At 32.6% G+C, this 17,400-nt stretch overlaps 2 protein-coding genes across 3 annotated transcripts; one reads left to right on the forward strand and one right to left on the reverse strand.

The window, feature by feature from the left end:
• On the reverse strand, positions 295-8,422 carry LOC105155709 (homogentisate phytyltransferase 1, chloroplastic). Of its 2 annotated transcripts, none has more exons than XM_011071630.2 (12): positions 8,135-8,422; positions 7,339-7,631; positions 7,151-7,234; positions 6,998-7,072; positions 5,893-5,976; positions 5,187-5,276; positions 2,639-2,740; positions 2,424-2,519; positions 1,953-2,024; positions 1,754-1,849; positions 1,354-1,458; positions 295-705 (listed from the first exon to the last, which is right to left on the reverse strand). In XM_011071630.2, exons 1-12 carry the CDS (start codon positions 8,220-8,222, stop codon positions 664-666), a joined length of 1,227 nt encoding a protein of 408 aa, XP_011069932.1. In that variant the 5' UTR covers positions 8,223-8,422; the 3' UTR covers positions 295-663.
• Positions 13,924-16,997, forward strand: LOC105155710 (pentatricopeptide repeat-containing protein At2g18940, chloroplastic). The gene has a single exon (XM_011071632.2). The coding sequence runs from the start codon at positions 14,102-14,104 to the stop codon at positions 16,616-16,618; it is 2,517 nt and encodes an 838-aa protein (XP_011069934.1). The 5' UTR covers positions 13,924-14,101; the 3' UTR covers positions 16,619-16,997.

The raw sequence follows: 17,400 nt of genomic DNA on the forward strand, positions 1-17,400 counted from the left end.
TGCGAGATCGGGAGTCCACGTTCTGGCTCGTTGCTCGGACTCCCAAGACTTGGTTACCCTTTTTTTTTTCCCTTAAAATTAATTGATATAATTATCTGAAAAAAATTCAATGTATTGTTTATAAATATCCAAGAAATTACTATTATAACCAAATATGTTTTTTTTTTTTTTTTTATAAAATGCACTTAAAACATCGATACTTTGAAGTTGAAGCTACTAACATTTTTAACATAATCGATAAGAAAAGCAAGAGAAACACTGATAACCATAACTACCATCCCTAATGACACAAAATTAATATAAGTTTTTGATATAAATGAATGATCTAAGCACAGATGCAGCAACTTTAACACCTTAGCTATTACATTCCAGTAACAGAGCAATGGTTTCAGACTTTTTTTCGTTTTGTTTGGTAGAACAAGCGCATAAGCCGGAAATCACCAGGAACTGCTTATGTGTTTGTTTCTCTTTGTGCATCACATAATATCAATAGATGACAGTGGCCGATAGAAATCATAATATTCTTTTCTTTCCCATTTTTGTTGAGAAAGAATACGGAGGAAGTAAGTTGATAGAGTATATACATCAAATAGTGAGCAGCAAGGATGCAGCCAAAGAAGCAGCAGATTTCAGGGTCAATTCCTACGAGCATTGTGTATTTATTTACCTTACGAGAGGGATGAGCAGGTACTCCGCGTAAAAGAGCTGCACAGTAGAGCAGAAGGGATTACATATTTGAGACAATTCAAATGAAACCAGCGCCTAACTAGAGGGAAGCAGAAGCTCTGTTGTATGCCATGTAAAACCTGTTTCTTGGATTTTAAATGTAACAATGTTTCAGCCACGTTATGTAAAATCAAACTTCTTATATTAATAGGTTTGTGCAAGCTGAATATTATCTTCACCAAGATTTCATTTCAGGTACCTTGATAATTAGACAAGATATGCAACTAATTCTGAGGCTACATTTGGACGAAAAGATTTAGATTTGAAGGAAGTATTTAGAATATGGAACTATTTAGGAGTTCTAAAGCCACAAAATATCGTTCAAAATGGAAGTTCAAGGATTTCGTACAATGAAATTATCCAAACAAATAAGATGGGTTTGATATTATCGATTTGAAATCCTCGTGTCCTATTCATCCACACAAACATAAATGAGAGAACTTGAATCTTTGTTAGATCTCAAGTTTAATGACCTGAAAGTGAGAGGATAGCAATAAAAGCAACAGTGTATATAATTTCATGGAGTTAACTTGAATTAGTAGCGTACGACAGAAGGGCAGATTGGCAGTTTCTTACAAAGAAAATCCAAGCTTCTACTACACATTTGCACAATAAAAGAAAAATTACCTTCCATATGAACATGTAGAAGGATGTTATTGAAGCCTTGCTCTTCAAATCAATGGATTTTGCTCGATCCCACAGCAATAAACCCAACAGGGTATGACCAATAACCTAAAACACACGGGAGAAGAAGTAAGGCAATAAATAGTGCTAACCTTCAATTTGTACAGTCTGAGATTTGAATCTCTTTGGTTTCATGTAAGATCCTGTAAAAGTTATCAATTCGGATGCTTTTTTTATGCGATGTTTATAAGGAATGGGTACTCAAAAGCTTAGTATTAAAGAATGGTCTTAGCTGTTGATTTTCACGAAATATTTTTCTAGTTTTAAGACTTATCATAGCTCATGTTATTTCTTCATGCACATGTTTGTTATTAGAGAATGGAAATATGACAGATTGGATTACCGTTATCCACTTGCTCCAAATGCAAGAAGTTGTTGCTCCCACTAGCAAAGCAACAGCATATGCCATTTCTAGTAGAGATATACAAATCCAGAAGACCTGCCACAATGGTTTCAGCAAAATCAACCCAGAAAATGTAATAACAACAGTACTGTACGCGATGCTTGTGCTAGAGTCGTTGCAGTATTAGCTCATAACTAACCCTTTCTTGTCCCAAGCGGACACTGAAAGATTGGATACCATAAATCTTGTCGCCAGCAATATCAGGTATGTCCTTTAATGTGAAGTTTCAAAGTCAGACAAACTTCTCAAGCATTAAATACTTTACAAAAGCATAATCAAGGCGAATGAAGACATTAGCTCCTCATCCTACCAACAAAGAATGAAATATCATGTGTTCACTTGTTTATATTGATTCAAAATTTTGAGCAATGCTAATTATGTAGAAGTTGGAAGAGAGATCACCTGATGAAGTTGAAGCAATTTGTAAGCCCATTTATGCTTCTAATCTAAGGTATACTTTCTGTTAATAATCATAATTATACAACAAGGAGAATCGTGCTTCCAAAGATCTTGTAAAATTTGTATCTGTTGCTAATAATATTTGATTTGTTTTACAAGTCTATAGCAAATCTGTATAGGCCGTAAGCTCTATTAAATTAAAATCATTTACCTTAAATAGTGCAATAACAACTGAGAAGAAGCTCATGAATGCAGTCGCAAAAATCACAGGCTTTGTAAAGACAGCTGGTCTTCTGAACACATATGTCTGAAAATGGCAAAGCAAATTAAATACTTGATCAGATAGCAGTACGGCGCACCACCATAAAAGATCACATAGTGAAAAGAAAAGCGTATTCCAGATAAGAAAAAGTAACTAATTAACACCTGGATATGCAAATAAAATGCTATTTGGACGATAACTGCACGCACAGACAAGATGCACATTGCTGCAATGACAGCAAATCTCTTCCATCTCAAAAGGGGAAGCTGCGGAGGCACAAAACTATTTTAGAATCACAAGCTGGATGACAATATATACAGCATCATATATGAACCAAACGTCCCGCGTACAAGCGACATATTATATAATTCTCTAAGTTGAGTATTTCTATCCAATATTGATAATTACAACAGGGTGCTGCTTCAACTAACAGGCATTCCATTTGGTATAGAATTAACTAATGATATCAAGAAATTTGACATTATCTCTAAATGGAACTAACTACTGAAAGGCAGGATATATAGGTCTTTGGTTGTTTCCATCAAGTACACCTAGTAAGAGATTCGAGCATCAGATAACTACCAAGGGAATCCTTTCATCCATGTCGAGTAGGATCGTTTATAAGATAAGTTCTGCTTTTTGGAGTGATCCTTCCAGTATTGGTACAAATCACACATCTCTACTTACCCTCAATTCCTCAATCAAACATAAAATACAAAATCTATATCTATTTGTACTATTAATAAAGCACCAACCCCCTAATCTAATTTTGGTGTGTTTGATGTCACAAAATTACCCATATCCTTTTATCTATACTAGCCGTTGTGATATGTTGTTTCTACGTGCATATAATAAATAATATTTTTACACTTTAAATATATTATAAATAAAAGTAAAATTAAATCATTATATTACATTAGAAAAAAGAAATAAAGAAAAAAACACCTAATTCATCAGTTAATGTAAAATTTATAAAGTTAAACAAGTTAGTTGTTTTATTAGTTGAAGAACATTTTTTGCTTCACAAAAATTTGGTGTTGTTGTGTCATTAATTGCCGTTTATAAGTGCGGATGGCTTTTTCTTTTTATATTAGTATAGATAACTGCCGTATAGTAACTTCCACTCCCACATCCATGTTGTCAATTACAATAGCTACCCACAGAAAAACGAAGGGGAATGGTGCTTGCAAAAAGTCACCAAGTGGGTGATTAGAGCTTCAGTCACTTGGATGCCTTTCAAGTTGGGCTTCTACCCACTTCTTGAACTTGCTTTTGTTTACCTTTTCTACAAGTAAGAACAATCTTTAAGTTTTATTTTTCCAGTTTAGCAACTAATTCCAAGTTTGGAATTGAAATGACATTATTAACAAAAACTAGATTTCAAAGTCATGGAGGTTTTAACCATTTATGGAAATTCATCATGTCGTTTTACAAATATCCTTTCTTCTTGTTCCCCTTCACACTTTTTGTATACTAATTTTAGATATAACACATTCTTTAATATTTGTCACGTTATTTTCTTAATATTCTTTGCACATGCATCTTTTTTTGTCACTTTTTAGCCATGTGCTGTGGACTGGTAAAATTATTGGATGAATCTAATGAAAATGTAGAAATGTGTTTCAATTATTTAATTTAGTTTACTTAATCTAATTCCTTGCCTCTTAGATGCTGATGTATTCTAAAAATTTGAAGGATGATCACCAAATAAACAAATGCTTTTGACAAAAATTACAGAAATTCATGTAATTGATTAGAGACATGAATTCATATCTTCACATAGAAACATTCAAGCTAAGATTTGGGAGGGTTTTGATAATTTTTAACTCAACCCGATGTTTACGATTTTGGACTTGTGTTGCCCAAGATCAAAAAGATCATCATTAAGATTACACTTTGCGATTTGCTTGGGTAGGTTTTATATATTAATTTTAAGTTTTTTATTTTTTAAAACCTAAATTCGACTATCTACTATTTTATGTTACAATTTGTATTCATCATTAAGATAATACCGCCCTTTATCTCACTTATTATGTGTAAGCTAAAATAACGTTTAAATCTAAATGATCAATTTTAAAAGCTTAAGTATAGACTATATCATTTTTATGTTTAGTACAAGAAATTTTAGTCTTCATAAGAAGTACTAATGGGTGTTAAATGTTCGATATAGATTATTTTTTATTCTACTTTTAACTTAATAGTCATATTCAAAATATTTAACTAATATGTTTGAATTTGCTAAGCAATCTAAATATGTATATTCTTACACAGTTGTAACATTGCACAATCATGATTTTTCCTTACAAATTCGGAGTTAATTTGCCAAATTTGACATGTTAAAAGAGAATATTGGTATCTTTTTAGTAAGATTAAATTTATAATATGTATTTAAAAAAAAAAATTAAATAACAAGGGATTGGAACATTAGAGGACAAACATCATAATATTGGTTTAAGTACTTTGCATCTACAAACTACAAAGTAGTTCTATCATATGCCTAGTAACAAGTGCATTAAAAAGATATTTTTGAGTATAAATTAGAATAATAATTCATCAAATTTTCAAAAAGTTATGTCAAATAATAACTTACACTATGAGCTAAATAAAAATATAAATGGATATATTAAAACATAAATATAAGTCTAGATACCAATTAATTGTTCATTGTAAAACCATATGCAAGACAAATATGCATCAAAAGAATCAACTCACATTGACGGAATATGCAGTTCCAAGTAGAAAGCTGACAGAAAGAGCCCAAAATAATGGCCACGAACCAACGACGTATCCAAGCCAAAAACTCTGCAATTAGTCAAAAACACATTTTTTAATCAAATAAATTTTTAGCAAGGATGATACCAGTCTCTGAATTGCTTAAACTTATTCAAACTTTAAAAAGTTCGACGATAACCAAACCTCGTTATTAGCAAAAGATAAGAGATAGATAAAAAAAACACGGACTGCAAAATACAACATCATGGGTATTCACTACATCATCACATTAAAACATGTAGATGACTCCCGCAGAAGCCGGCAAATAGTTGCACTAAATGAGTTTTATAGAGTAATGGGATAAAGCTCTGTTAAGTTGAAACACTAAGATGTCAATCCAAGATGATGAGCAAATGCTACAACAAATTGCAATGCACAAGCAGTAGTTTTTTCTATCTGTATTACAATGCAATCTAGTAGCAAAGCATAACTCAATGCTCCTGGATCTAGCTGAAAGACATAATGTCAGATTTTTGCACAGTAAAATATGGTGACAGAACACTCATCGTAGAAAAGGATGAGAAAGTTCTTCAGGAAGTTCCATCGTCTTCAGAAAATTAGCTACCAAACTTCAGATATTGGTTTCCATAATTAGATACAAACATAAAAACTTACAAACATAGTCAATTAATATCTTTTCACCCACCAAGATGGCAAAGGATGAGACAATTGCTACACCAGTTGTAACTGAATATTCCCCAGATGCCAGTGGAAGATATGGTTTGTTTACCTGATAAGAGATGCCACCAGAGATTTCATCTAGCAGGGAAAAACGTTATTGAACAGAACTGGAACTAAAGAATAACAAGAATGGCCAAAGAAAGAAGAAAAAGTTTCACCAGTAGCAAATAGGTAATAAAACCCATATGGCTAATCATGATAATTAAACAAGATCTCTTGAGGGAACTCAAAAGAAATATTATGTTTGACAGCAGGGGCTGCCAAATATTACCTGATGTTCTCAAGTTTGTAACATCAGGCAACATTGAACATAAGAGAAAAAAGAATAATATTCTTGAGCATAAGCCTCAGCAAAGAAATTTGAAATGGTAAATGCTACAAAAGATTGAACGAAAGAATATAGGAAAGAGCTCCATTTGTAGATCATTACAATTTTTCTGGTGAAGATTTCTGAGCTAATTGAACAGCATGGGCAAAAACAGAGCTCATACAGTCAAGACAAATATAGAACCTTGTCATACCACTTTTAGCCATCCTTCAAAACCTAAAGAAAATTCCTACTCATATTCCTAAAGAAGAAGTTTATCTGATAGAAGATACATTGATTATACTAATAGCTCCCACAAATTTTTTCAGGTCCAGATGTTCCAAATGATCAATAAGACTAGCAAGAAGGAATAAATAGATGACATTGCAAGAAAGATGTATCGCTTCAGCATAGATATCTAATATCAGTCATTGGGCACTCCATTGCATAACCTTAGTTCAAGAATCATCTCACCTGAGTTCAAGCATCTTAAAGAACTAGCAAATGTGTTTAACAGGAAGAACAGAAACACAAAAGGGACATATGTTCTTCATATAAGTGGAGACAAATTGACAGCCCATTATCAAAGTTTTTCCTCTAAACAAGAAACAATAAAACGTCTTTTAATCCCAGATACATATCCACACTTTCCAAAGAAGTAAACATCCCCCGTTCAAAATCTTAGATTAGTCCTCTGTTAAAACACTATCCTCTTGGTTTCTTCAGAACATAAAACGCTGCACGGACATCTTTGAACGCTAACCTTGTCTATTTCTATGTCAGACAGTTGATTCAAGCCAACAATGTATATGTTCATCAACAGTGCAGCAACAATTGCCTGCAATAAAATAGTTCAGAATGTAAGTATAGCATCAATCAAGGTACAAAGATTCTAATGAATTAAATTTCCTCACACCTCTAGCACCCCAGTAAAAAATAAAGGGGAAAAATCTGAGAGCTTCTGAACTGCAAGGAGAGAAACTGAAATTATGCTCAATGCCTGCTCATGAAAACAGATTGTAAGTTTTTCCTTCTTTTTTTTACCAAAACTAAGAGAAATTCATAAACATGTGCAGAAATAGTTAACTAGGTTCTGAACGCAACTGTTCCTATAACCGTGTGAGGCCGCGAAAACCTGTAGAAAGCATCAAAGGCATGCTGCACTGATCTCCAAGGGCTCTTAGCAGGTTCAGATTCAAGAGAATGTCCAGAGGCTGAATTCGCTATTTGCCTCGAGCCACGTTTTGGATTACATGTGACAATTCTTTCACCAATACTTTTGACATGCAGCTGCAATAAATTCCGTCTTTCTACTTGCAAGTTCATTGATAGGGCATAAATTCTTCCTGTATTGCTGGACCCTTTGCATTTTAAAACCTGCCCCCCTGCACGTACACCTATTAATTCCAGATACTAAACATTACCATAAATAGATATTGAAAGACCATTCTTAGAGCGCACGGACACACACGTAAATATATATATATATAGATATATACACAATTATCAATATACATAGAGATACATCAGTCTATATCACAAATATAATGTGCAAATCATGATAAAAATCCATATAGAAACCAATAATTACAAAATTCACGCGCTGGATGACGAACTACAAAGTCACAAACAAATCAAAAAATGAAAGGAAACTAACCCAACTAATCTAAATAAGCAGATATAGTACCAAACACCCAGACTGTACGACAGCAACTTGAATAAAATTCAATTCAATGCTGAAACCACAGATAATCCTTGAAATCAATCTTAGAAAGTTTTACAAAAAGACAAAAGCCAAGAACTTTCAACTCCCAGAACAGAAAATAAGAAAACAAGACGAAAATCCAAGATTCCAATTTGCAAGATGGTAAACTACACTAGCAAGCACAGATACACGTACCAATGGGAGGTGAACACAACTCAGCAGTGATTGGAGACGAAAGCAGCAACGAAGGTTTCTGAAACGACCCAATTAACAACGACTCCATTTTTAATCTGTGTTTCTTGAATTTGCAGCAACTGAAAAATGACTGAGCTCCGATATTAACGAAAAGCAATGAATAATCTGAGTCTCAGTCTCTCTCTCTAGAAAACGAAGAGGGATGAGTGAGAAGACGGCTGCATGTAGTACAATCGTGACTCCTGAGAAGTAGCTAACAAACGATGTTGAAGCATGTGAATAAATCGGTGACAATAGAGCGCTCAAGGTACTACTCTTACAGCGGAATGTGCAAGCCTTGAACCAAAGTGCGTGGCAACACTGTGTTTGGTTCCATTCTTGAACATTTCCAAAAAAATCTCCAAAAAGCCAAAACACCATCTTTCATTTTTTAGTATGTCTTATTTTTCTTTTTTCTTTTCCTTCAATTATTATATTGTTAATAATTTTTTATATGACATTATTAATCAATCATTTGTACATTCTTCAATATTTGTTATTCACTTTTTCTCAAAATAATTTAAAAATAAAATGTCCCGATATAACATATTCAGGCATAGCCAAATACTAATTTAGGATAATTAAATATATGAACCGTAGGATCATATTTTATATATATATATATATATATATATATATATTTAATATGAAATATCAAATATAATAAAAAATAACTATATATATATAAACAAGTTCAAATTGCATAAAATCCCCCTGTGTTTAAAAACTTTACCTAAAAACTCTTTTTTGTTTTAAAAATGGACAAAAACCTCCTCTGTCTTCTTATACTACGCATGCTCTTATCTATTGTATATTATTTTTTATTTAGTGATTGTTGGATCTTTTACTATCGCATAGAAATCGTAGCATTTAATTAATCGATCTCAATCGTTAGATCTTAAATTATTAAGTGTCTGGATTTAATCAATTTAGATATATATATATATATTATATTTTATAATTATAAATTATAGAATATAAAATTATTATTTACAAAAATAAAAATAATAAAATTAACTTCAACCCAACTCCACGCTACCACGCCCTCCTCCTCCACCACCTGCCCCCAGCCCCCAAATCGCCAGTACCCTCGGGCAAAAGTCGTCAGAGAAGATGTGGGCAGTGGCAACGACAACCATTGCATCATCCTCGCCCAGATTTTCTTTTTATTTAATTTTTAGATTTTTATTTTTGAATTTTAATAAATCAAAATAAATATTATTTGTAGTAAATAATATAATTTATTTAAATATATTTAAACTAAATAATAACTTAAATTAGTTAATAATGTATAATTATTATAATTGAGTAACATTTATTGTATATAGATATTTAAATTTGGAAATTGAATTTTAGTATATAAATTTTATCCAAAATAGGGTGAAAAGCGTCAAACTTGAAAGAAATATGAAGGTCTTTTTTAAGGATTTTGGCAATTAGCTTTTTGGCCCTTTTCATTTTCTTACTAAACACTCAAAATAATGTACTAAAAAATTGGAGAAAAATCGAAGGAGCTCCTATGATTTCAGAAATATTTAAAAAATATTTTGTAAAAATTAAAGTATCAATTATACACCCTTTATAATATAAAACAAAATTCAAAAAACACCCTAAGGTTAGGCTTGACAGTGCAAATGTGTTGACTGCGAAGATAGGTATCAAAAGTATTTTTTTCTACATTTTTGTCCTTCTCTCTCGTCTAATATATATAATTCAATAAATCTTAAAATAATATATAAATATTTATTAATAATAAAATATTAATTTATATATAAATATATAATTATATTAATATTTTTAATATATATTTTTTTATTAAATTAATTGAAAAAAAAAAAAAGCAGCAGTGGCGAAGCCGCCGTTGCAGAGAAGGGGACGTACACACCTTCTTGACCACTGGGCGAGGGAGATCACTGTCGCCCAGACAGGGGCGACGATGAGGATGGGGTGGGGGAAGGGGAAGCCGATCGTGCTGTGAAGAGGGATTGGGGGGTTTTGATTATTATTTTTTTAAATAATAATTTTACTTTTATAAATTATAATAATTTTATTTGTATTAAGTATAATAATAAATATAATATAATTGTATCCAACATGTGATCCAACTCATTTTCGAAAGCCACGTAGGGCTAAAAATTCTCAAAAATATTCAATTGGCATGCCATGTCATTTTTCGCTCAAAAATTAAAATTTCGGCTACTAAAAAACTAAATTTCATCAATTTTAAAACTTAATGGACTTATAAAAAATGACAATTATCATACTAAAATTTATGTTGAGCATATTTAACGGGCTAAAAAATACAATTTTTCTATATAAAATTTTAATTTTGTATATTGTAGATAATATTTTAATAGACTTAGGTTGACCAAGTTGACTAGATTAATCATTGTCATTAAAAAAATAGATTTAGATTGATCAAGAAGTGATGTGAGTCATTGATTATAACATAAATATGATTTTTTATGTTTAAATTTTCATAAAGGATTTTTTGATATTTTTTTCTTATGACATGAGGTTAAAATGAACTTTAACTCTTCTCGAATAAAAATACCAATACGTCACGTTATTACTTTATATGGCAATTTTTAATTTTAATTATTGCTCTATTTTTCGTCTTTTTATTAAATAATATCTTAACATATTTCAAACTTTTAATTGAATTCACAGCGAACCAAAAATTCATAAAACAATAATCCAATACTATTTGCTTCATCTTCTTTCACTTTAAACAAAATTGAATTTTTTGTTTTTTCTCCAATCTAAAAATTGTAATATATATATATATATATATAAAATATATTTATTAAAAAAATATTTATAGGCAAAATGCAACCAAACAAGGCCTTACCTTTGGCATGTGAAGGGAAGAAAACAGACAAAGATGTCGAAAAGAAATATGAAACAGTGGAGTTGCACTGCACCTCACGCTTCAGACTCTGCAGTCCTTTGCCGGCTGGCTTTCCTGACAAAGATCTCTTCTTACTTTCTTTGCCTCCACTTCTAAATCAATTATTCAACCATCAATATTACATTTTTAGCATCACTTTTTTTCTTCTTTTTTCTTTTTTTTTTTTGTTTATATATACATTTGGACGTGCTTTAATTATATTGGACGTCCATACGAGCAAACGATAAATATATACATACTGGAGAAGCGTTCGAAACACATCCAATACGTATACATAAATTAAATTTTATTGTGTTTATTTTTATTAAACGAAAGAAGAAGAAACAAAAAGCTGAACAATTAATCACCGATGATAAAATGAATTAATTGTAAATATATACGAATAGAAATTTATTGATATTAATCAATAACGGAAGATGGTTATTAATGGAAGAAATAAGTATACGTAAAGGTACTTTAATCAATCCACATTTTGTTGACTCGAAATTAGTTATTCGAGGGCTTTAAACCTTAATAAATAGTTTGGACTCTCCTAAGGTTTTGAATATCACAAATGGCTCGTTGTTTGAAAAAATACACACCCACCCCATGATCTTAACGTCTGTCTAACGACGAGCCCATTCTGTTAGCTTCTGTCTAGTTTTTTATCTAATTTTTGTGGTGAACTGACTGAAATACCCTTTTGTATTATGAGTTATAATTTCATATATTTTTTAAAATTCTCTAAAATATTTTTTTGGACTAGTATGCTCTGCGGATTATTTACTCTACCCATCCTCAATATCTTTTATAGTTTTTCAAATATTTAAAAAAACAACAATGATTCTACCTCATCGTCTAGGAGCTACATAATCGTTTTTCATTTAATGGGAGTATTTCTTGTACTTTTTCAAACAACAAGAAGGTATTCATAATTATGTCATATCTCAGGAGAGATAGCCGTAATTTACTCAAACAAGTACGACGCATATTTCCTTAACTTTCCTGATTTGAAGAGTGAACCGAATAATGAACCTACACAAACTTGTATTATTATGAGAAAATTATGCAACAATATTAACCCATATTGTGATTAAAATTGTTTTTGGTATTTTATTCTTTGGAAAAAAAATAATTTTGGTCTTTCATATAGCCCCTATGTTGTGAAAATTGGGATCTCTTAGCTGACCAAGAAGCTCCAAATTAAGGGACCACTTAGCATATGAGCCAAAACTTTAGGGACCATACATCAAAACTGCCCTTTTGCCTTTCTTGGAGAGGAAAAAGACAAAACATTTTGCAATTCTTGTGAGAATGACGCATGTTTGTTAGTCTTTCATATAGCCCCTATGTTGTGAAAATTGGGATCTCTTAGCTGACCAAGAAGCTCCAAATTAAGGGACCACTTAGCATATGAGCCAAAACTTTAGGGACCATACATCAAAACTGCCCTTTTGCCTTTCTTGGAGAGGAAAAAGACAAAACATTTTGCAATTCTTGTGAGAATGACGCATTTTTGTTATATATATATATATATATATATGTACACAATTAATTTTAAAAAATTAAAAATAATTATTATGTTTATTGTAATTGAATAAATAAAAATATTAAAAAATGATAACAATACAAAAAATTAATATTTTATTATGACTAATTGTCATGATTAATAAATAAATAGCTATAGCAAATAGTTATTAACACGATCACACAATAATTGTTAACTATAATTTTTGCGAGAGTGGCTAAAAATTACGACAAATATTTCTATTATGACTCTTAATATAACAAATAATTTTTTTATAATTAAAAAATTATTTTTTTCACGTCAAATTTACTTAACGTGGTTAATAAGAGTTATTTAACACCTATTGTAACCAATAATAATTTCTTTTATGATGTAAGAAGGTTTCAGAAAAAGTAGGATGTGAAAATTGAAACTATTGACAAAAAAAATAAAAAATTACTAAAAAAGTTTAAAATATAAAAAGAATAACATATTGAAAAATTAAGACACTACAATAAAATTTTTTAATTATAAAAAGGGAAAAAAAGAAAATTTTAGTCATATAACTTTTGTTTAAATTCATTTTTATCCTTTATTTTTGCCAATAATTAGATTTAGTCCTTTATCTATTAAATTTGCGTAAATTTTGTCCTTTAACCTAATTTACAATTCTTTTGCCCTTTTGATGATAAAGGATAATAGTCTATTCTAATACTTTAAGTGTAATATAAACAAATATTCTTTCAATAAATCTAGACTTTTATACCATTCTAAGCGAGCATTAGCTACAAGATGCAAAATGAATAGATATATATGAATTAAAACTGCTATCGAAAAATTGTGTAGGGGTAAAATTATCCGAAATTGGTTCAAAGAACCAAAATTAATCAATTTTGAAAGTTATCGAACTAAAACTAAAATAGATAAATTTAAAGGACTAAACAATAATTTTTTCTTATAAAAAGTATATGGATTATATGTATAATATTTATACTAATATCCAAAAAATTCCCTCTCAATTACAAACGATGATTTAATGAAACAGTGATACTAATTTTTAAATATAATAAGTATAATTCTAACTAGATAATTTTAAAAATTAATTATAATTATTCTTTTTAAAGAAAAGGTGTCTCTAAGTCGTATCAATTCTTTTATTATGTTGATAATATTTTATACTAATTCTTTTAATCTCATTTTTTTAAATATAATTTATTAATTTATATTTTTTTATTTATATTTATAATATATTTTAAAATTTTAAAAATTATTTATTTTACACACGTAAAAATAAGATGGACCGATGGTTAAAAAAGAAAAATCAATACTGGTTGAACTTGAGGTACACACACAGAGAGCATAAAGAGATAGGATGGGGCTATAAAGCATCTAGTGGAGCTTGAAACAACAATCCAATCCCAAGAACACCATAGAATTGCATTTGTGCTGTCTTGTTTGTTATCTCTTTCATCCAAATGTGAAGCCCAGTTTCAATCTTTCAGAATTTCAGAGAATTCTTTCCCATTCAGCCATGGAAGGAACCCTTTTTCCCAACAGGCCAACACTCCCAGTTCCACCAACAAAACCAGCCTTCAACCCAAGTCACCAGCGCCTCAAGTTCAACACATCCACTCTCCCTCTCCCTCCTTTGCAACAGCAGCAACAATCTTCCAATTCCTCGCACACTTTTCCCCTTGATTCCCTCCTTCAGCACCTCCTCCATATTTCTTCTCCTGTCAAGTCGTCTTTGACTTCTTCCCACATAGGACCTTCCCATAATCATGATTCTTTGTCCGCCCATTTCAGGAAAGATGATGGGAGTTCTGTTGCAACCCAAAGAATTGGTGAGAACTCTGTGAAAGATGAGGCGTCGCTTGATTTTCTTCCTTTGAAATGTAAGTTCTTGCTTAACTCGATTTTGGGACAGCCCATTTCTAGTTTGCGGTCGTTCTTCGATTCTGCTAGGTTTGAGTTGCTTGAAGAAGTCGATTTGATTAGTCTGTTGAAAGGTTTGGATGTTTCTGGAAATAGTGACAAGGCGATTTTGTTGTTTGAATGGGTTGTTCTCAATTTGGATGTGTCTAATAGTGATAAATTAGATAATCAGATTATTGAGTTGATGGTCAAGATTCTTGGTAGGGAGTCTCAGCATTCAGTTACTTCGAAATTATTTGATGTGATCCCTGTTAAGGAGTTTGCACTGGATGTTCGAGCATGGACTACAATTTTACATGCATATTCACGCAGTGGGAAGTATGAAAAGGCAATAGCATTGTTTGACTTTATGAAATGCAGAGGATCATGCCCGACTTTGGTTACTTACAATGTGATGTTGGATGTTTATGGGAAAAAGGGTCGGTCTTGGGATAAAATTTTACAACTTTTGGACGAGATGAGGAGCGTGGGGCTTGAATTCGATGAATTCACTTGTAGCACTGTGATATCGGCATGTGGGAGAGAAGGGTTGTTGGAGGAAGCTAAGAGTTTCTTTGATGGACTTAAGTTAAATGGTTATGTACCAGGAACAGTCACTTATAATGCTTTACTTCAAGTCTATGGGAAGGCGGGGATTTACAATGAGGCCTTGAGTGTTTTGAAAGAGATGGAGGAAAAAAATTGCCCTCCTGACTCGGTAACTTATAATGAACTTGTGGCTGCATATGTAAGGGCAGGCTTCCTTGAGGAAGGAGCAGCATTGATTGGCACTATGACACAAAAGGGTATAATGCCAAATGCTGTCACTTATACCACTGTGATTGATGCCTATGGCAAAGCTGGGAAGGAGGACAAAGCTTTGAGTCTGCTCGAACAGATGAAGAAATCAGGTTGTGTTCCTAATGTGTGTACCTATAATTCTATCCTTGGGATGCTGGGAAAGAAGTCACGCATAGAAGAGATGATGAAGATTATCTCTGATATGAAATCCAATGGGTGCACACCCAATCGTGTCACTTGGAACACCATGCTTGCAATGTGTGGTAACAGAGGGATGCACAAGTATGTGAACCGAGTTTTCCATGAGATGAAGAACTGTGGTTTTGAACCTGATCGAGATACTTTTAATACTTTGATAAGTGCATATGGTAGGTGTGGGTCCCAAATCAATGCTGGAAAGATGCATGATGAGATGATTAAAGCAGGATTTTCACCATGTATCACAACCTATAATTCGTTTCTAAATGCATTGGCTCGTAGAGGGGATTGGAGAGCTGCAGAATCTGTTATTTTAGACATGAGAAATAAGGGTTTCAAGCCAAATGAGACCACATACTCATTGATGCTTCATAGCTACTCAAAAGGAGGAAATATCAGAGGCGTTGAAAGGATTGCTAAAGAAATTTATGACGGTCAAATATTTCCTAGTTGGATGCTTTTGAGAACTCTGATTCTAGCAAATTTCAAGTGCAGATCTCTCAGGGGTATGGAGAGAGCATTTCAAGAATTCCTCAAGAATGGTTATAAACCTGATTTGGTGTTGATAAATTCCATGCTTTCAATTTTTGCTAGGAACAAGATGTATGAACGTGCTCACGAGATGCTACATTTTATTCGAGAGTGTGGGTTGCAGCCTGATCTTGTCACCTACAATAGCTTGATGGATATGTATGCCAGGGCTGGTGAATGCTGGAAAGCACAAGAAGTTCTCAATGGATTGGTACAAGGTGGTGGGAGGCCGGATCTCGTCTCTTATAACACTGTCATTAAAGCGTTCTGCAGGCAAGGCCTTATGCAGGAGGCTATGAGGATTTTCACAGAGATGACAAATAGGGGAATAAGACCTTGCATAGTTACCTATAATACATTCATCGCTGGCTTCTCAGGACGTGGGTTTTTCCAGGAAGTAGATGAAGTGATCAGTTACATGATTCAGCATAACTGCAGACCAAATGAGCTAACATACAACACTGTCGTAGATGGCTATTGTAAGGCAAAAAGGTATAAAGATGCTATGGATTTTGTGTCCACAATCAAGGAAAAGGACATCACATACAGTGAGCAAGCCTTGCAACGGCTTGTATATAGAGTCAGGGAAAATATGGAATCATGAGTTCGCTGAACTCATCCTCAGCAGAACATTACACTATGATTCAGACCCATGGCTGACAGCAAAATCACGGTAGCTGCCAGTTTTTGGTCTGACAGATTTTTGGGAACCGAATGTTCTTCTATAGTAGTGGAGAGTCATGGCAATGTATTGTCAGCGGCGTCTTTCTATCTTCTGAAGCTTCTCATACAACAAAGAAAAGTGCGCATCTCTACCTCTCTTGTTCAGTCTTGTCCTCAGTACTTACACAAAAGCAACATCTGAGCAGTTCAGTTTTCTCTTCTCCCTTTCCTTACCTCTTTGTAATCTATTGTGACTTCTGCAGTGATCTGTAGTATATGAGATCATTGTCATACGTAAAGCATATTCTTTTGTTGTTTCACATCTGTCCATGAGCTCTATGTACCATGCAAATATTGATGCCCGCATGTTACAACACCACTGGCCGTCAGAAAAAGGTAGAAAAAACAACCAAGAAGTACCTATTCTCTTTCACATGAGCCCTTGAAGGAAAAGGCTCGGATGAGAATACATGTCTATTATTGAGTCCACCTAAGTACCAATTTTGGGAACACAGCTCCAAAGTCCCCCTGAACTATGTAATATGGCTTGTGTCGATAACGGCCCTTGATGTATCAGTAATAGATGTCTGAGCGATATTGGTGACGGTGTATGTACACTGGCCAAATCCAACTCGGCCTCATACTTCCATTATTTCACATGAGATGGTAAGTTTGAAGGTGGCAGAAGCCCATCTAAAGTAGATCAACTGGTTTTCCCAGGAA

This window comes from Sesamum indicum, linkage group LG2 (assembly GCF_000512975.1).
Source record: "Sesamum indicum cultivar Zhongzhi No. 13 linkage group LG2, S_indicum_v1.0, whole genome shotgun sequence".
Lineage (NCBI taxonomy): Eukaryota > Viridiplantae > Streptophyta > Magnoliopsida > Lamiales > Pedaliaceae > Sesamum > Sesamum indicum.